A 22,220-nucleotide genomic window follows, 5' to 3' on the forward strand; every position below is an offset into this window, starting at 1 on the left:
AACGTAGTTCTAACTAGTAGAAAATGTGCAGATTTAGTCAGTCTATCAACTGCAACCCAAATAGAATCCATACCTCGAGGAGTCCGAGGTAGGCCAACAACAAAACCCATAGTCACATGCTCTCACTTCCATTTAGGAATAGGGAGAGGTTGAAGTAGACCGCCTGGTTTCTGATGTTCAGCTTTAACTTGCTGACACTGAAGACATTTGGACACATATTCTGCAATTTCTTTCTTCATTTTAGGCCACCAATAGGTTTGTTTCAGATCCCGATACATTTTATTGTTACTCAGATGCATAGCAAACACTGATTTATGGGCTTTATCTAAAACCCTTCTCTTTAGTTTCGGAATATCCAGGACGCACATTCGGTTTCGAAACCTCAACACTTCATTTTCAATACTAAACTCTGCTTTCGGACTTGTCTCAAATTCGTCAATCACTTTCTTGAGGAATTCATCCTCTTTCTGTTTCTGTTTAATTTCCTCGATGATTGCCGGTTCGGCTGTAATAGCGGCTATCAATCCGCCCTGTTCACACAATACCACTTCAATTTCAGACTTCTCAAAATCTTGCAAGATCTCTCTCTGTTCAGTAAGCAAACAAGCCATACTCCTCGTTGATTTTCTGCTCAAGGCATCAGCAACTATATTAGCTTTCCCGGGGTGATACTGGATCTCAAGATAATAGTCTTTTATCAGTTCTAGCCACCTCCTCTATCGCATGTTCAACTGCTTCAGTGTAAAGAAGTATTTCAAACTCTTGTGATCCGTGTAGACTTCACACTTTGCCCCATACAAATAATGCCGCCAGATTTTCAAAGCAAACACAACTGCGGCTAATTCCAAATCGTGCGTTGGGTAGTTTTTCTCGTGTGTCTCAACTGTCGGGAGGCGTAAGTAATAACCTTTCCGTTCTGCATTAATACACAACCCAAACCTTTATAAGATGCATCACTAAAAATTACAAAATTTTCCGTACCTGTGGGCAATGTCAGTAGTGGTGCAGTGGTCAATCTCGTTTTTAGTTCATGAAAGGCAGCTTCTCTATCGTCATTCCATTCAAATGATTTCCCTTTGCGTATCAACTGGGTAAGAGGTATAGCTATCTTTGAAAAGTTTTTCACAAACCTCCTGTAATACCCAGCTAAGCCCATGAAGCTGCGAACTTTTGTCATATTTGTCGGTGTAGGCCAATTCACAATTGCCTCTGTTTTCTGTGGGTCCACTGAAATTCCCTCCTTGTTGATAACATGCCCTAAGAAGACAACTTCATCCAACCAAAACTCACATTTATTTAGTTTAGCAAATAATTTTCTTTCTCGAAGTATTTGTAGGACAGTTCTCAAATGATGTTCATGTTCAAGTCTATCTTTAGAATATATCAAAATGTCATCAATAAAAACTATAACAAATTTATCAAGGTAGGTCTTAAAGATACGGTTCATTAGGTCCATAAATGCTGCAGGTGCATTAGTTACCCCAAATGGCATAACAAGAAATTCAAACTGACCATACCTCGTTCTGAATGCGGTTTTCTCAACATCCTCTGCTTTTACTTTCAACTTGTGGTACCCGGATCTCAAATCAATCTTGGAAAACACTTGTGATCCCTGCAACTGGTCAAATAAATCATCAATACGGGGTAGGGGATATTTGTTCTTTATTGTTACCTTGTTCAATTCTCGATAATCGATACACAAACGTAAGGTTCCATCCTTCTTTTTCACAAACAACACTGGTGCACCCCAAAGTGAAGTGCTAGGTCGGATAAACCCCTTGTCAAGCAGGTCTTATAGCTGTTCTTTCAGTTCTTTCATTTCAGCAGTAGCCATTCTGCAAGGAGTTTTAGAAATAGGCTGGGTGTCCGATCAAGTTTCAATAGTAAACTCTATCTCCTGTCTACCAATTCCCCTGGTAATTCATTTCGAAACACATCTGGAAATTCTCTAACAATAGGGATACGGTTCAATTCAACATTCACAGATTGTTCAGACAACACATAGCACAAATAACCCTGACACCCTTTCCTGATCAATTTGCATGCTTTCATTGTAGATATCAAATAAGGTGGAGGTACTACCCCATTACCCACAAAAACAATTTTTGTATGTTCTGGTGGTTTAAATACAACTCGTTTGGTCACACAATCAATGGTGGCACAATATTTGGTTAACCAATCCATGCCCAAAATTACATCAAAATGCCTAAAGTTCAAGGGCAACAAATCTACATATAGGATAGCATCCTCAATACGCATGTCACAAAATCGGTATATGGATTCACACAATACAGATTTCCCAGATGGAGCTGACACGCATAGCAGATATGGCAGTAATTCTAGAGGTCTACTCAGTCTAGATGCAAATGCACATGTCACAAAAGAGTGTGTGGATCCGGAGTCAATTAACACAAAAGCATCCTGATTACATATAGAAATAGTACCTGAGACAACTGCGTTGGCATTTCGTGTATCGCCCGAAACAAGCGCAAAAACTCTCCCTTGTCTCACGGTATCCCTGGTGATAGCAAGTCTCATAGTATTTCCCAGTTTCGGGATTGATGTAGTTGAGCTAGCAGCTAGTTTCCCACTATTCTGATTATAGTCTCGGGCCATGTGCCCTTGTTTACCACACTTGAAACAGGCTCCTGACACACGGTAACAAACCCTACGGTGCCTTTTGCTACAAATATTGCACATGAGAGACGTGTCTCGGGAAGAATTCGAAGTATTTGAGGAGCCCGTGTTTTGCTTTTTCAAAAATTTCTTCTTTAAGAAGAAGCCTTGCCTTTTGTTGCCTTTCCAGTCAGTTGTGGACTTAGTCTGTCTAGCTATGTTAGCCTCTGATATTATGGCCCTGTCTAGCACCCCAATGTAGGTTTCCAGCTTTAAGACATTCACCCTTTCTAAAATGTCACTTCGAAGCCCACCTTCAAAATGTCTCGCCTTCTTATAATCAGTATCAATCACATGTGGTGCAAACCTGGCCAATTCAGTGAATTTGGCCTCATACTCAGCTACAGCCATACTGTCTTGTCTAAGTTCCATGAACTCTAACACTTTCCTATCCCCAACATATTGTGGGAAGTACTTGTCATAGAAAATTTCTAGAAATTTTGCCCAATCAACATCTTTGTGATTTTCTCGCATTAACATCCACCATCTTCTTGCCTCGTCTTTTAGCATAAAGGTGGCTAGAAGCACTTTCTGTGTCTCCGAACACGGAAACACTTCGAACAATTTTTCAATGCTGAGGACCCATGCTTCGGCTTTTAACGGATCTAATCTACCATGGAACTGTGGTGGTTTCATTTTCTTGAATTCTTTGGTGAGAGCTATTATCCGATCATCATTCTGATTATCTGGCACGGGTGGTGCCGGAGGTGGAGGTGGAGGATGTGGCTGCTGCCACTGTTGTTGCCACTCTTGTTGTTGTCTCAATGTCTCTGTCATTTCCTGGATCAACCTTTCCATTCTATCTATTCTGGCAGTAGAAGACTCATCTATCTCATCACCTCTTGTTCTCACCATCTGATTAAACTTACATTATACTTTATACAAAAGATTTACAAGTATGCATATTCTAAAAGGATACATATTCAAATAATTACAATGCAAGCAAATCACAAACTGATAACACATAATTTTTCATATCAAAACATTTAAGCATATTATTGATGCTTCCAAATTCATACTTAACACATGAATGCATCCTAGATCTTTTCTAGACGCGTGTTGCTCTTTTGGACAAGTGTGCGAGTTATTAACTTGTGCTCTGATACCACTCTGTCACGACCCGAACCCGCCTCTATGGGTTTAGGCCATAACCGGCCAGTAATCACGAGATTACCTACGGCCTCAAATCAAGACAAACATAACTCATCAGAGTAAAGGGGTCAAACAAAAGCAAAATTTAAAACTTTGTCCATAGAGCTGTGCTTACATGGCACGCCATAACAAACCAAACACATACATGTTAATAACTCACAACAGAAAGTATAGCAACATAAGGTTCTCTACAGACAGGATCATTTAAGTCTAAGTCAACCCATAAAAACTATGTACAACAGGTTCAAAGTCTTCGCCAACATGACAAAATATAAATACATAACAAAAGGGCGAAGACGAGTCTCATGCGTGAGACGCAAGGGCTGACTCTCCAAAACCTTGGTTGTTCCACACAGACTTCACTGCGGCTGGGTCTGGACCTCTCTTGGCTCACCTACAAACACATGAATGAGCGTGAGCAAAAGCCCAGTGGATAATATCAATTGAAGAAGATGCATTGGAACAACATACATCGGACAACCTTATGCCCAATTCATATTTCTATCTAGTATGTAAATAGATATGGATCAAGTAACTTCGGTTCCAAACACTTCGGACGGCCTCGGGCCCAATCCATTCATGTCAAACTGACCTTTGGCCCATTTGTCTTTCATTCATGTCAGACTGGCCTCTGGCCCATTCATACTTTCATTCAGGTCATACTGGCCTCTGGCCTATTCATTTTATCATTCAGATCGTACTGGCCTCAGGCCCATTCATTCTATCGTTCAAATCATACTGGCCTCTGGCCCATTCATTCATTTATGTCAGACTGGCCTTTGGCCCATTCATTCATTCATTCATGTCAGACTGCCCTTTGGCCCAATCATACTTTCATGTCAAACTGGCCTTTGGCCCATTCATACTTTCATGTCAAACTGGCCTTTGGCCCATTCATACTTTCATGTCAAACAGGCATTTGGCCCATTTGTTTGGCATAGCAAACATTGTCCACCAATCAAATTAACAAACTTATAAACTTGCATAGAAGTAAGCAATTGGACAACAACATATTTCAGATATCTTTGTCAAGATATTACTCACGGTGATCGGTTAGTTGATTTGTCCTGGAGCTTGACCCTACACATCACATAACACATATAGGTCACAAATGGTTTAATCCGTTCTTTAATTCACGTATTCCTCTTTAGGCTTTATTCTTATCCCTTTAATTCATTTGTAATGCTTAATGCATGCCTAAGAGTACTTACAAGTGAAAGAGAATAGAAAACGAAACACAGAATGGCCTTTCAAAATTTTCAGAAACAGGGTCCCTACTGGAGCGTGGACTTCCCCGCTCGAGCGAACCCATGAGGTCTGCAAAAGTACTGGTTATGTCAAATTTATGCTCGAGCGTGCACTCGGACGCTCGAGCGCAAAATCAATCTACATAGCTCCCCGTTCGAGCGTGAACTTCCCCGCTCGAGCGAACGTCAAGTCTGCAGAAAATACTAGGAGTTCGCATTTCCCGCTCGAGCGGACATCAAAAATTCTGAGTTTTCCAGAATATGTTCTTGAGCTTCAACTTGATATTCAAAGGCTCTAAATGCATGATTTCAGCTCAAACTCCACATATACATGTACTAACATGGTACAAACACTAAATTACAACATTATGAAGCTCAATTCCATCAATCAAACACATGCATGTTCCCAATTGACTCAAACTCATCACCAACACACTAATTTCAAACATTCAAAGCTCACACTTTCATGATTCGCTCATGCATGTGGGAGATACTCATTATTCTCAACTTAATTGGTGAAGAGATGGTCAAATACATGGACCTCAATCAAAAATCAACATGGATTACATACTCTATGCCCAAACATGGAAATTCATAGCAATTTCCTACATGCATGCATACATTGACCTTCAATTCAACAAAACCAACCCAATTTCATCATACTCAATTAAATTCATGTGTCTTGACCATTAATGAAACTTAAATTCACGAAATTACAATTTAAAGTTCATGAATTCACTTACGTAGAGGCTTTAATCTTCCCAAATTATGGTCAAATCTAGAGTTGGCCTTCCAATCTTCACAAACTTGAGCTAAACACCCAACTCTCCTTCCTCTCTCTCTAGCCGACCCTCTCTTCTTTGCTTAGAGTTAAAATCAGCCAAGTTGAGTAAAAGAGAGAGATTGAGTATATATGGCCCTTTATATAAAAGCCCCACTAATCAAAATTATAATATTTAAATAATTGGGCACTATATCCTTAATTTAATCTAATTAATTTGATCCGAATCAATTTCTAATTAAATTTCACCCTAGGCTCTAAGAATTACGCTAATCACAATGGCGTAATCGATTTCTGGTTTCGTGGCCGATAAGGCCTTCAATTTAATTTCCAAAGTAGATAATCAAACAGATATTCCTACGGTGAACAGATAGAAATTTAAAACCACATATTTTCACATAAATGGCACACAAAATCATATCAAACACATAATCACATTCATATTAAGGACCAATTAGCATAATAAGGAACAGGGTTATCACACATCCACTCAAAAATAGGCAAAGCCATTCAACTAGGACAGACCATCACAGCAGTAACCATAGCAAAGCATAGCAGACCAGCATCAAAACACCCCCAGACAGCTCTGCATAACAACAACAAACAACAACAGACCTACTGTTTGAGGGATGAAATAATGCAAGAAGAAACACATCCAATCAGACAAAGATGATAGCATAGTTGCAGTACATACTAGTAGTATGATAGCAGAATAATTGTAAGACAACGTATCAGCCTCAGCAGCCTCAACATCACACTTCATAACACTATCAGTTTTAGCACAACCTCACTATGGCAGTCACCATATCAATCAGCAGTCTAGCAGTCCAGCATTTAGCCCATATAGCCACCCAACAACAACAACAACAACAGCAGGCCAGCATCAAAGCCACACAATATTCCAGACAGACAGGCTGACCCACATCAATATCCCAACTCAGCCAAGCAGCCCTCCTACTATTTCCTACCCAAAAAGGAACCAGAGTTTCTTTTCCATTTTTTCATCCTGGAAAGAGCAATTACCCCATTTGTTTGAGATATGAAATAATGAAAGAAGAAACACATCCAATCAAACAGAGATGATGTCAACCCTCAAGCAGCATAATTATAAGACAACCTATCAGCCTCAGTAGCTTCAGCATCACAGTTCAAAATAGTATCAGTTCCACAGATAACAGTATAAAGCATAACAGCTCAGACCATGACCATATATCAGAACAAACATATCAGCCCAACATACCAGTACAGAAGCTACAATTCAAATAGGTTGGCAAGACCTAGTTTTCTACACTGTCTATGAACTCTACCTTAGCCAAAAGGACCACTGCCTAAATGAACATGCAAATACAAAGCAACAGTGCTGCAGAGCTGATATGTTGGGCTACAGAATCAACAGCTGTAGAGCTACATAAACAGCTCAAACCATGACCCATATATCAACAACCTCCATGAACTACAAATCAGCTGGAACAAAGTCTAAGCTGTTACAGCTTGAAAATGATTTCAGTCACTGAGTAGGCCAAACCTGAACATGATGCTTTAATCCACAATGCAATTCTTACTGACACTAGATCACAGAGATCATCTAAGTTAGGTTGGGCATTATTGAAAATGCACTCATTCTTTAATTTTCATATAGACCAGAACACCGCAAAGGGGATGATTCTCCAAATCTTCTTTTCCAAAATAATTTCCATCTTATTTTCCAACAAATATGATATTGTTATGTAGTTATGAATATTCGATTAACTTAATTTGTTGTCACGAATAGTTTACTCAATGAATCACACAATATGAACGATTTGAATTATCAAAAATATGACTGGTACTGACCCTTATGAGAGGTCACAACAAGCATCCCTATGATATATTCAGTTATAAGATAAGTGGTCTTTAGTTATGAATTTAGTGATGTTTGATTATACTAAACTAAAAGTTCAAAATCACTAAAAAGTTTTCATAATTTAACTCACAATAATATAACATTTTAGATGTTAATTTTTATTTTTCACAAATTCAGCTCTATAAATCCCAACTCTCTTACTTTATCATTGTAAGTGAGTTTGGAATCTAAATTGTGAGTTACCCGTGTAATTCTAAACTAAGGTTTGGTTTGGGATAATTTAAAAAAGTTAAAAAGTCACAAATTTATTAAAAATATCAAAAAGACAAAAAGTTCATACTATTTGGGAGAAACCTACAATATTTGATTGGTAGGTTGGTCATTTTGATTTTAACTACCTAAAAGTCAAAAAGTCAACAAAGATAGATTGGTCATTTTGATTTTACTATAATATTTTATTACACATCTTTTCGTAAAAAGTCGAAAAATTATCTTAAACATGCATTTTTTTCTCTATTTTTTTAGCCAAAAAAAAAAAATGCACTTAGAGCATCCGCATCAGCCTCAGTAAATTTTGAGTCAAATTATAACTGAAAAAGCTATTTTCATATTTTAACTAGTCACCCACTACATCAAACTCTCTATTTTAACTCAATCCTATTAAAATATTTGTTATTCTTTTTTTTTTATAATTAAATTGATGACCTATCAATCAAACAATTTTTATGTTTTACAAAAAGATAAAACTAGAGGAAAAAAAAAAATTGCCGTTGACCGGCCGGACTTCCGGTCGGACGTCCAGTTACACCCAAATCGCGTGTTGTAGCGATGAACAGTTCCTCGCTTCATCAGACGATTTACTGTAGCAAATTTAACAAAAAGTTAATTTAACAAAAATTTACTGAGATTGATTGAGGAAGGATTTGATGATTTGTTATTTATATTTTTACTTTTTATTAATTTAACAATATTGATGCTGATGCTCTTATATAATACATCCCAAATAACCCTTAAATGTGACTTAAAATGGTTGTGGGGCCACCAAAATATTAAATCAAGATAATTTATGAAGTTAATTGTAGTAATTTTTTTTAAAAAAAATATATGAATTAAATCAACTTAAAGTCTTGTTTGGGTTAAACTATATAAGTACACTTTTTTGCATAAGTATACTTATTTGAGTCACATCAATCAATATGTCATCTCTACTTTTCTACAGATTTTTTTATAAAAAGTCAAAAAGCGCACTTATTTAGAACATCATATTACAAATCAAATCAACTTGCATTTATTTTTTTTAAGGGTAAATTATACTGACACTCCCTGAGATTTCTATTTAACACAAATATCCCTTCCAAATTTGAACATTATACTTACCTGTTTATCAGATTAAAATGACATATTTGTCTCTTAACCTTTGCACATGTAAAATAATAAAATAATATAAATATTTTGTTCACGTCAATTCAAAGGAAATATCAATCATCTTCTTTGGTTTAATTCACACAAAAAATTTCATGATGGAAAGTTGTAAAATGTAGTTATGATTATAGGAAGAAGAAATGGTAGGAAAAAATATAAGATGGTCATTTAGAAACTTTTAAGGCATGACATCAGCAATCCATGAGGTAATTTGTAATGAAATTACAAGAGAAAAATATAATTTTTTTAATGTGTGGAAAGATTTATATTAAATAAAAATATCAAGAATGTCAATGTAATTCACTACAACAAAAAACACATTTGGCGACCCACAAATTTCGTCGCCAAAAGTACTAATTCCGTCGCCAAACGAATCGGCGACAAAATATACAACTTGTCGCCAAAGCCCTGTCACTAAAAGTATTGGCGACGAAATCAGAAATTGTCACCGTATGTAGACATTTAGCGACAAGCAAAATTGGTCGCCAAAAATCATATATTTTGTCGCTATAAAATTACAATTTGTTGCTAAAAGGTTAAAATTTGGATAGGCTATGTACTTTTAGCGACAAATAAATGCGTCGCCAAAAGTACTATTTAACGACAAAATTAATTTGGTCGCTAAAAATCACGTTTTTAGCGACGAGTAAGTTTTGGTTGCTAAATGTTCCTGGAATAACCACTAACTTTTAGCGACAAAAACAATATGTTGTCGCCAAATATATTAACAATGACAAAAACACCACCTGTTACTAAAAATTCACTACACAAATTTTGATTTTAATAATTTTCCTGTTCAAAATAATCCAAAACACCTATTTTCCTGTGCACAATATATAAACAAATGTAATATAAATAATAATGCACCTGTGCAAGACATTCATTCTAATTCAAAATTAATAGCTATGAAAAATCCCAATAAACATAATTACAATTCTCTGACAATCTAAAACATGCATACCAAAGTACTTACAAACTACTAATATCAAACCCATAAATACATTACCAAATCCTATGTCAAAATATTTTCAAAATTACAACCAAATATTTTGATGTTAAACATCTAACCAACAAGTTATTTACTAAAATCCTATGTCAAAATATTTGCAAAAACACAACACCAAATATTTTGATGCTAAACATTTAATCCATAAATCATTTACCAAAATCCTATGTCAAAATATTTCCAAAAACACAAAATCAAATCTTCTGATGCAGCCCAAACTATTTTCCACCATTGTCAATCTGTCACATGAAAAAAGAAAAAACAATATTAGATTGACAAAAAAAAAAAAAACTCGATATGAACTTCACAATTTTGATTTTAATTTTGTAACGGGAAGTCCAATCGGGTGCTGTTTGCTCATACAACTCTATTTAGGCTTGAACAAGCTACCCGTGCCAAGTTTCGATAGTTTCAGTGGTCATTTTGCAATTTTGGCCCCCGAACGGGCCTTTTAAGTCTTGTGTTTTACATTTTTTCTTCTAATTTTCTAACCGGAAATCCAATCGAGGTCCCGTTTGTTCCTACAAGTCTATTTAGGTTTGAACAAGCTGTCCGTGCCAAGTTTTGGTGGTTTTGGTTGTCATTTCGTAATTTCGGCTCCTGAACGAGCCTTTTAAGTTTTGTGTATTACAAATTTTCCTTCTAATTTTCTAACCGAAGATCCAATAGAGGTCCTGTTTGTTCCTACAAGTTTATTTAGGCTTGAAAAGGCTATCTGTGCCAAGTTGGGTGGTTTCGGTGGTCATTTTGAAATTTCGGCCCCCGAACGGGCCTTTTAAGTCTTGTGTTTTACATTTTTCCTTCTAATTTTTTAACCGAAAGTCCAATCGATGTCCCGTTTGTTTCTACAAGTCTATTTAGGCTTGAACAAGCTGTCCGTGTCAAGTTTCGGTGGTTTCGGTGGTCATTTCGCAATTTCAACCCCCGAACGGGCCTTTTAAGTCTTGTATTTTACAATTTTCCTTCTAACTTTCTAACCGGAGATCCAATTGAGGTCCCGTTTGTTCCTACAAGTCTATTTAGGCTTGAACAAGCTGTCCGTGCCAAGTTTCGGTGGTTTCGGTAGTCATTTCGAAATTTCGGCTCCCGAACGGGCCTTTTAAGTCTTGTGTTTTACATTTTTCCTTCTAATTTTTTAACCGGAAATCCAATCTAGGTCCCGTTTGTTCCTACAAGTCTATTTAGGCTTGAAAAATCCATCCATGCCAAGTTTTGGTGGTTCCGGTGGTCATTTCGCAATTTCGACCCCCGAACGGGCCTTTTAAGTCTTGTGTTTTACAATTTTCCTTCTAATTTTCTAACCGGAGATCCAATCGAGGTCCCGTTTGTTCCTACAAGTCTATTTAAGCTTGAACAAGCTGTCTGTGCCAAGTTTCGGTGGTTTCGGTGGTCATTTCACAATTTTGGCCCCCGAACGGGCCTTTTAAGTCTTGTGTTTTACAATTTTCCTTCTAATTTTCTAACCGGAGATCCAATAGAGGTCCCGTTTTTTCCTACAAGTCTATTTAGGCTTGAACAAGCTGCCTGTGCCAAGTTTCGGTGGTTTCGATGGTCATTTTGCAATTTTGGCCCCCTAACGGGCCTTTTAAGTCTTGTGTTTTACAATTTTTTTTTCTAATTTTCTAACTGGAGATCCAATCAAGGTCCCGTTTGTTAAACACAACCAGAAATATTAAATGAAATGCTTGTAGTGATTTGAAAAGTAAATTATGAAAAATATACTTACAAAAGTGTTTGTTAATAAGATTCCTCTGATGTAATTTGTTCTTGCTGGACCTTGGACAAATTCTTCAATGACTCTAGTTCTTTTTGTAGGCTTGAAACCACCTCAGTATGTGCTTGTGCAGTAACAGAAGATCTAGATGATGATGGTTTTGGACTAACTCCAAAGCCTTTTTAGTATCCCGATTTCTTTCCAAGAATCTCGATTGACAGCTGCTCCTGAGTTAAAGGTATTGCCCCAGGCTCTAAAGACTCTTCATGTCGCTTTTTCAAAGCTTCCTGTCAATTTGTAAACAACTTCAAAAGAAACAATAAAACAAATTTTTAAATGAGATCGTTATTATTCATGTAGTAAATATAATACACAATGTTAAGAAACAAGACTTACTTGCAAGAGAAACATGTCACTCTAGGCATTATTGCATCTTCAGGATAATGGCCAACACCTTCCAACTTAATGACCTCCAATAACTAATAAGGACAAATAGAGATGTATAATTAATGTCAACAATTGAAGAAAACCATTACAATTCAACAGGTCAATTTGAATTAAAAAAGATCAACCTTATAGTGATTTCAGCAGTAAATCAAGAATAAATAACTTACCTCTTCGTGCTCAATAGTATGAGCTAGTGGAAGAATTACTTGGCCCCCAAAACTTCCAGCTCGAGCCCTTGGTAAAATACAGGGACCAACTTTGACAGCTGCAGCTAAATAAGCATCAATACTGTTGTCTGCCCATTCTGACCTGTGCTCCCGCAAGAACCTAAGAAGTATTGCAGGGGGCACATTCTGAAAGAAAGGACAATGTAGAGAAGAAAAAGAAATGCTAAACTTGAAATGAGAAGATGAATCCAAATGACAAGTAGGAGTGTGAGAAAGCATACATTAATAGACCACAGTATGACAATAATCTGAAATTTACTTCACTTACTAAGATGCTTCCATCATTAATTAAATCCTGAAAGTTATGTGGGAAAAAAAAAAAAAGGAGCCACATAAAAATAAACATAATATTTGTAGATATTATACAAATGTGTGATAGCAGCGTGACAAAATTTTTGCACACTCAAGGGAAACCTAATAACAATCATTGGCATTATTGTGGAACAGATCAAGCAATTTAACCATTGCTTACAGCATACCACTCTGGATATGTCTGATCATTTCCTGAAAACCAAAGATTAAAGTAGTGCAGCAAAACTCCTATGCTGCAGAGACACAGAAACTAGTCACTTAAACATCCTGATGTACCTGCACTGTATGTTTGAAACTACGAGATGTAGAAAGCACATGCCAAAGATGAGATGAATAAAGTGGAATGTTGAAAAGAAAAAAATTCTGGGCTCTCTAGTGGTTGTATGGTATCAAACCATCTAGAGGCTCCTGATCATATAGACATGGGAATAGTGATAACCTATTTCCAGCAGTTGAACTTAACTTTAACTAGCAGGATTGGGTGCAAGTGTGTAGTGTTTGTGAGTCGGTGACACACAAGGTAGATATCAAGTCTAACCAAGCTAGTTCATTAGTTTAATCCCTTATTCATTTCTTTTTCCAGAAGGTGTCATCTATATACTATTATATTTTTACTAATGCAAATTACCACTGCTGAATACAATACACTACCACTGCTGAATTTGTTCTGCACAATTCCTTGTTGGCTTTAAAGTTTAAACTACCTGCCAACTTTTCTCTTTGGGTTGGTATCTCAAGGGGGCATGGGCAGTTTTACAACTGAATGGAAGCTAAATCAACTGATTGGTAAACTAATCAAACTCATAGTAATGAAAACAAACATCTATGCTGTGTTTGAGCTATGCACAGTTTGGCTGATTGACAAAGAGGCAGAATCAGCCTCATACAAGCTGAGCCCTAGCATACACACCAAAAACAAAAGCTGCATAACAAGTTGACAGCATTTGTCATCCTGGGATAATTTAACAATCTATGCATGAGAAACATAATCAACGAATGAAGTACTCCACAATTTTTTTAATAATGTTTTCCCATGGACTATTCAGATAAATGAAACACTTCCAGTACTAATACCCATGTTCTGCCATTTGTCCTGATCATGTAAATAGGCATGGAACTAGTAAATAGCATGCTGGTATAAATGAAAATCATTCAATAGAAAACATGAGCAAACTAATGATAATTCCTGTTTCAATAAAAAAAGACAAGAAACACAGAAATTACATGGATTAGCAGCTGCAACTAAAAACATTCATATACTGGTAAAAGAAACAGACAGAATCAGATGCAAATAAAACCATCATCATAGCAGCAAATGAAGCATCATCTTTAATATGTTAAAGAAAACTTGCACAAGCATCATCTTTACCACACAAGATGATTAATAATCCACTAACTACAAACTGAAATCCACCTAAAAAGGGCCCACAGCATAATGGGTCGTGTGAGGAAATATGGACCGAGAAAGGGCCCACAGCAGAACCTCGCAATCAGCCCAATATCACTTCCAGTGCCCGGTCCACCAGCACTCTGCAAACAGAAATGGGTCTAGGCCCAAAAAGAAAAAGCTAAAAATAAGGTTACATATCTTTCAATGTACTTAACCAGATATTTTTCAAGATAATACAAGAAGAAAATGGAAATTTGAATTACAAGCTACAATGACCATATATGGTTTTTATGAATGGTCTACTACTCAATGTGAGTTTAAAATTTTCTTCAACAAGATTGTTAAGAATGAATTTTGCCAAGATTGAACTCACTTTAAGAATGGTTAATTAATCCAATGCTATTCACGCAAACAATTGTGCAGGACTCATAGGGAATTTCAGATCAGTTGTTGTCAAGAGTTCATTATTTGAGACTCCTTAGCTTCCCTTTGCCAACATACTTCCGAATGCCATAGATACTAAAAATGCAACTGCATTCCCCACTTGTATATACCTACAAATTAGATGGAAATAGACAAATATTAGACACCAAGGAAACAATTTAGAGTGCTGCTATTTGCCTCAGACCTTTTTTCTTTTGGACCCTCATCTTTTAATATTGATAATTATTTGTTTATTCACCAAAAGGGTCGGTCAAGTCTTAAAAAAAAAATAAAAAAATAAAAAAATAAAATGCAAAACGACGTAGTTCGACTTCTAATTTATTAACTCCAAACTAACAAAATTTAGAATGGCTCAAGAATTTATAGAACTTACTGATCAAAGATCAAGTTCAGAAGCTTCCTGGGTAATCAATATATTGGGGTAAAATTGAAACAAGTATTTGTGTACACTACGTGAGCTTTTACAACACAAGCACTATTTGAAGTTATCCCATGTTGAATATACAAATTACTTTTAGTGCCATAATGCTATGATGATTACATCTATGTACCATGTTTTGTTTAGAATTTTGTGTGACACCACTCTATTAATTTAATAGATCTCATCAATCATGTCTGTTGCTAATTCAAAGGAAGTTTGGCTGACCCTTAGTGGGGGCACTTTATTGCTTTGAGGATTTGAGAGAAAAACTAATTAAAAACTATACAGAATTATCTGAGAATGATGATCCATTTTATGTACATTGCATTGCTTATTTTAATAGATCTCATCAATCATGTCCATTGCATTGCTTATTTGAATTATCTGAGAATGATGATCCGTTTTAGAAGATGGTGTTTTGTGTAGTTGATGCTGGTTTACTATTTACTTGGGTGACATTTGTTCTTTATTGAGAATATGATTGATAATTTAGTCAAACCTTTGGCAATTAAATTGTGCAAATGTTCATGAACAACTGTTGTTTTCTTGTCTTTTCGTGCATATTTCTTCTACAAGGCATCTCATGACATGGATACACGATTTGGGATTAACAAAGAGCAAAGCGATTCTACTACTAAAGCATGGCTTGAGAAGATGAAAACCCTATTTATCAGAAAGGGTTGTGGATTCTCCTCACGGAGTGTTATTACAGGTGATGCATATAAAGGAGTCAATGAGATTGGACTACCTTTTGAAATTGCTCAACGGATAACATTTGAGGAGAGAGTTACTCAATATAACATGCAGTATCTGCAGAAGCTGGTTGATGAAAAGTTGTGTTTAACCTATAGGGATGGTTTGTCAACCTACTCGCTGAGGGAAGGTTCAAAGGGGCATACTTTTTTAAGACCTGGTCAAGTGGTACATCGACGGATAATGGATGGGGATATTGTTTTCATCAATAGACCTCCGACAACGCATAAGCATTCCCTGCAAGCTTTGTCGGTTTATGTTCACGATGACCATACAGTCAAGATCAACCCTCTTATATGTGGGCCACTTAGTGCTGATTTTGATGGTGATTGTGTCCATATATTTTATCCTCAATCCCTTGCTGCAAAATCAGAGGTTTTGGAACTGTTCTCTGTAGAGAAACAGTTGCTTAGTTCTCATAGTGCAACTAACGAATGTATTTTGGACTCTTTTTAACTCTAAAATTAGACAATAACCATACAGAGGGAAACATAAAACTTAAACCTTCATCTCCGCAATACAGAGTAAACTCATTCCCCGTGTAGTGTACACAACCAAAGACCAACAAGAAAATAATAAAACAAAAATAACATGTGATTTTTGGCAACGCAAAATATACATATTAGCCATAATGAGATACACAAAACTTTTGTGACTAATAAACACACACAAATTTCATCAACAAAATTGTTAGTTATATTCTAACACAAGCACAAATCACTAGTCCCACATAAATCAACTTATAAGAATCTTCTTCTAACAAGAAAACTATTATTTATATATATGTGTACGTACCTTATCGGGATGAAGATAGACTTTGTCTCTGAAGAGAAGAACAACACTGGCCTCATCAAGAACACGGGTGAAAGCAGCGACTGAGTGTTCCTGAAAATCAAATAATTGTAGTATTTCAAATAATTCATGTACAATTACAGACTCTCACTGAAAACACTATAACTGAAATACATGGAGTGACAAATACTAAAAAATGATTAATTAAAGATCCTAAATTTACTATATATACATACTTCCACAACTTCAATTTGTAGATAAACACAAAAAACAAACCCACCAAGAAAACTAAATTATATTCTCCTAAATTGTATTTGAGTCCAAAATTCTCCTAAATTATATTCTCAAAGATCCAAAAGTCAAAAAAAAAAATGGATCTAATAAACAAAATCACAGTAGGCCATCATTGATGCATTTTATCGAACATTTGACAGACAAGAAAAATGGGATTTGAACTCTAATGAGAGAAACCAAACATCACAACAACACCCCTAAAAAAAATTCTAAAAAGGCACTTGGCAAGAAAAAAAATTCAATTAGGGCATAGAAATTGCAATTTATAGGGCAAAGAGAGACAAGCACAATTTGCCAACAGAAAAAATAAGAAGCTGAAGAAGGGGGGAGAGAGAAAGAGAGAGTCCCCCCCTCCGGCGACCCTTACCCTACGGCCACGCCTAACAAACCCACGGCCACGCCCCTCCTTGCCTCATCTACGCCAAACACCTCTACCGCTCTCGCCATTCGCTACCTAGCTCATGCTTGACAATCGTTTGAGTATGCTATTTGGACTCTTGAAGTCTACTATTTGGATGTTGAATGAGAAGAGAAGAGAATAGATGAGTGCATACCGTTGATTGACAACTAGACTTATTAAATTTAATAAGGTTATATAGTTTCAAGATCATAGGTGTAGAAACTAAAATGACTAACTTGATAAATAAATTTAAAATGCCCTAAAATATAGTCAAAGCTTACTTGATGTAGTAATTGCCCCCAACGAATGATTGCAGCTTTTTTATCTCTTCGCATTAGCCAATAACCTATAACATTTGAATTGTAAATCAAAGTTTAAATTAAATTGCACTGTACATGAAATTAACGGAGAGTGGACATGAAATGAATGTTATATGATGAAATTATTAAAAGGGTCACCGATACACAAAATATCTATAATTTTTTGGGCAATGAATAGTTGTAACTTGTAAGAATATTCAACACAAAACTGTGGTCCACCCTCATGACACACCACTTGAATAAAAATACAAAAAAAATGCAAGTTCCCTGGTTCATTCACATACCCAACAAAACAAAACAAGAGTCATATTTTGCATACTCCATCTAAACCAATGGCAAAGATGATCTTAGCCAATGCTCTTGAATATCCCATTAACATATGCTTCTTAATGCCATGTCATGCTGTGTGCTCACAATCGATGGGCCTCATCGACACACTGACAGCGGTGGCAAATATTAATCCAAACAATATTTTTTCACTTTTTAACAATGAAAAATATTTTTCACCCAAACAAATTCTTTTTCATTGACTATAAAAAATATATTTTTTTGTTAACTTTTGTTTTCCTTCATAAAAAACTATAGAAAATACAGAAAATAAAAAATAACTTTCACTTAAACAAACGAGCTTAAGTTTGATCTCTGTTTTCTTGGTAACATCCATTTACCTTTTTGCCTTCTAATGCTATATAATACATCACCAAGAAATAAAAAAAATAAAAAATAAAAAAGAACAGAGACAGAGACAGACACCAAAATTTTCACAGCTCCAAAATCAATCACAAGAACAGAGATTATCACAGCTCCAAAATCAATCACAAGAACAGAGAAGACACCATAAATTCTCTATAAAGTCTTATATAAACCATCCTTGCATCTCTTGAAAAAGCTCTAGATTTTGTTTCTTACAAAAATCAGTCCAAAAATTCCGAACATACTAGTCCCGAAAATTAGTTTCAAAATCAGTCCAAAAATTAGAATAGATCAATCCCGAAAATCACAATATCAGTCCGAAACTCACAAAATTAGTCCGAAACTTTCACAGTGTGAGTGAGTGAGAGTGAGAGGGAGAGGGAGAGGGAAAGAGAGACGAAGAAGAGGGAGAGAAAAATACCTGTTTGTGCCGCTGCAGATTCGGAACTGAGAAGATGAAGAAGTCTCCTTTTAGGTCACTTTTGTTTATTCACTTAAAAGTCATTTAAAAAAAAAAAAAAAAGACAGATTCGAAACTCTCACAGTGTGAGTGAGTGAGAGTGAGAGGGAGAGGGAGAGGGAGAGGGAAAATGAGAGGGAGAGGGAAAGAGAGACGAAGAAGAGGGAGAGAAAAATACCTGTTTGCTGCCTCTGTTTGTGCCGCTGCAGATTCTGAAATGAGAAGATGAAGAAATCTCTTTTAGGTCAGTTTTGTTTATTCACTTAAAAAAAAAAAAAAAAAAGATTCAAAACGACGTCGTTTTGATAATAAATTTATTGGCGACGAAAATAATTTTGTTGCCATAAATAGCACTCACCTTTCAGCGACTAGTTTAATTCTGTCGCCAAAAAGTCGAAAATTGGCGACAAACAGTTTCGTTGCCATATATTAATTTCGTCGCCAAAACGTTTTTAGCGCTCCCGCGCGAAAAATTAAATTCGCGCCAACCATTTTTCGCGACGAATTGAAATATTTGTTGCTAATGGTGTATTTTTTGGCGACCAACACGTATATTGTCGCTAAAAAAATACAATTGGCAACCAAATTCAATTTTGTTGCTAAAAAACGTCGCAGAAAATGCTTTTTGTTGTAGTGTTACCCTATTTTTTATTTATCATCCACTGACTGAAATAAAAAATAAATATAGTATACACCTTGAGAAGTGGGTGCACATAGTAGTCGCTCCCATAAATGGCTCTATGCATTTCACATTTTGAGCTGTGCATTCTAAACTCATCTGTTTTAATTGCAAACAAACAGTATATGGAGTCTCATGGTTTGCAAACACGTAAACTTATGGTGTTGGTGTTGCTTCTTGTGGGAGTTGTGGTGTTAGCTTCTCAGACATGTAATGGAAGGGACATTGTTGTGACGCAGCGTCGTATATGCGAATCACAGCAAACACTCGTGGGGTTTAGAGGAGAAGATGACTCCTTAGAGGACTGTCGAGGAAGAAGCGTTCCTGCACCGGTTTACGACCGCGGATCTCAGCAACACCAGACTCTTCCTCCTCCACCTCTGTAAATTTCTAGTCGTCTTCAATATGGGTTTTCAGCTTTATCTTCTATTTGATTAATTAAATGCTAGCTAATTCTATGTATGGTTTGTGTTTTTCATGATGACTGTTATTGCTCAACTCTCACTTGATCTATGATTTTAAACCTTCAACTAGTTTGGTGTTTTGTTCATCTTTATTTTGTCATAAATTCTTTTTTCTTCACTGGATTCTTATAATTAAATCGGTAGTTCATTACTATGAACTTTGTCTGGTACAATATTTGTTTATATTTTATGATGCAGACATGATTTTAAATTTTTATTTTGTTTTATTTAAATTAAATTTAAAAAAAGAAAAAGAAAAAAAGAAAACAGTTGTTATAGTGAGTAGGGGTGTGTTTGGTTTGATTTGGATCGGTTTGAGATGAAACACAATCAATCCATTATGTACGTTTCTATAAAAATTGAAATTAAATAAAACTATTAAAATCATAGAATCAATCCAAACTAAACCATTTAAACATGATTGGGTTTGCTTTAAAACTATGTTTCCACATATTTTGTTCACCAAAAAAATAAAAAATAAATAAATAAATAAATAATTTTAAAAAAATTCAATATACCATAAATTATAAAAATAATAATAGTGTGCCTATCAAGCAAACTACTTTCATAACATTTCACCAGTTGAGCAAAATATAACATTAAGGAAAGGAAAATTATAAACCTATATAAAATTCATAGAAAAAACTTGATAGGAATGATGTGATAATATTATTATTGTAAGTTAAACGAACATGATGTGTAGCAAATAAATAAAAGACAATATGATAGAGGGATTAAATAATTTTTCCTTATATTAGTAATTTTGAGACCTTTTTTGTTATAGCATTTAAACTATCATTTTCTTAATTTAAATATAAAAATTAAAAAAATTAGTAAGTACAACTTTTCTCACATCTGTTAGTAGATTAGACTACATGAATTATTAAAATTAGAGGGCTTAAATAAAAAAAATAAAAAATTCAACGGTTATATTGTTAGATGGCTTAAATAAAAAAAATAAAAAATAGATGGGAGCTTAAATATAACAATAATACTAGGAATCCAAACTTACGTACTCAAAAATTACTCATAATTATCATATTGTGATTTAGATTTATTTTATAGATGAATCATACACTATATAAATTTAATTTTCAACAAACAACCATCCACTTAAAAAAATCTTAATGGTTAAGTCTGGGCTACAAACTTATTTTAAATATAATGTTAAAAAAATTTGAGAATGGCATTAAAAACTAAAATCTATTTAAATTAAAGTTTTTTTCGGTTAGGTATTTAAATTAAAGTTGGAGCAAATTACACTAAAGGTCCCTAAAGTTTTGGACTAGTGTCACTTTAATCCTTGACTTTTCAATTGTGACATATTTGACTCTGAATTTTGAATCTTGTTCCAAATAAGGACAATTGAATATACCATTACTCAATTTCAAAGGAAAAATCGTCAATTTGATAAAAAAACAAACTAATTTGACAAAAATAAATGTCAAAAAAATATCTTTTAATTTTTAAAAATTATTTATACTCATCAAAGATAAAATTATGTAAAATTGATAAATCTTTTACACATTTATTTTACCAAAATAATTTTTATTATGTGCTTGGATGATAATCATGTAATGGGGTGATTGTTTTTATTTTGATTAAATTAGTTTCTATTTTGCCAAAAGTTAAATATGACAACAACTTTGATATCATTATTAAACTAATCCGTTAAATTAAAAATCCAAAACTAAAAACATGTTATATGTTAAATATATCGATTACATATTAAAAGTCAAACAATCACCTATTACATGATTATCATCCAAACACATACTAAAAATTAATTTAGTAAAAATAAAAAAATAAATGTGTAAAAGATATATCAATTTTACATAATTTATCTTTGGTAGGTAGAAATAATTTTTAAAAATTCAAAAATATTTTTTTGACATTTATTTTTATCAAATTAATTCATATTTTATCAAATTACCGCTTTTGCTCTTGAAATAGAGCAACAATATCTTCAATTATCTTTATTTTAAACAATATTTAAAATTTATAATTAAATATATCACAATTAAAAAGTCAAAAATTAAAATGACATGAGATCAAAATTATAAAGGCGATTAGTGCAATTCACCCTTAAAGTTGGAAGTTGAAGGTATACCAAAGTTGGGCGATTTGGCTCGGAATAAACAAATGTTAATCGCATTGGTTTTAACATTGAGTGCAAGGCCCTTTTCACATTAGTTAATCCAATTAAGTTCTAAATTAATGTAATTTTTATTTTAATAGTCAACTCGTTTTTAAAATTCAAAAGACTACATTATTATATAATTA

At 34.8% G+C, this 22,220-nt stretch overlaps 1 protein-coding gene across 2 annotated transcripts; it reads right to left on the reverse strand.

Moving 5' to 3' along the window:
* Nucleotides 1-10,017: 10,017 nt before the first annotated feature.
* Nucleotides 10,018-17,968, reverse strand: LOC145814665 (homeobox-leucine zipper protein ATHB-14-like). Of its 2 annotated transcripts, none has more exons than XM_082911637.1 (7): nucleotides 17,603-17,968; nucleotides 16,631-16,720; nucleotides 14,242-14,375; nucleotides 12,456-12,615; nucleotides 12,238-12,320; nucleotides 11,854-12,128; nucleotides 10,018-10,366 (listed from the first exon to the last, which is right to left on the reverse strand). In XM_082911637.1, exons 1-6 carry the CDS (start codon nucleotides 17,654-17,656, stop codon nucleotides 12,119-12,121), a joined length of 531 nt encoding a protein of 176 aa, XP_082767763.1. In that variant the 5' UTR covers nucleotides 17,657-17,968; the 3' UTR covers nucleotides 10,018-10,366; nucleotides 11,854-12,118. The 2 variants fall into 2 exon arrangements, with proteins under 2 accessions (XP_082767763.1, XP_082767762.1); XM_082911636.1 differs by having other exon boundaries at nucleotides 11,854-12,146.
* Between the last annotated feature and the right edge of the window lie 4,252 nt (nucleotides 17,969-22,220).

This window comes from Camellia sinensis, unplaced genomic scaffold, assembly GCF_055761805.1.
Source record: "Camellia sinensis isolate YWXY unplaced genomic scaffold, ASM5576180v1 Unanchor12, whole genome shotgun sequence".
Lineage (NCBI taxonomy): Eukaryota > Viridiplantae > Streptophyta > Magnoliopsida > Ericales > Theaceae > Camellia > Camellia sinensis.

Bases quoted from the DNA above. Each gene is read 5' to 3' on its own strand.
- LOC145814665 (XM_082911636.1), bottom strand. From the start codon at position 17,656: ATGCGAAGAGATAAAAAAGCTGCAATCATTCGTTGGGGGCAATTACTA. The intron at 12,616-14,241 runs GTGGATTTCAGT...AATACTTCTTAG, and splicing joins ATGCTGTGGGCCCTTTTTAG to GTTCTTGCGGGAGCACAGGT. The intron at 12,147-12,237 runs GTAAGTCTTGTT...TTTCTTTTGAAG, and splicing joins GTGACATGTTTCTCTTGCAA to TTGTTTACAAATTGACAGGA.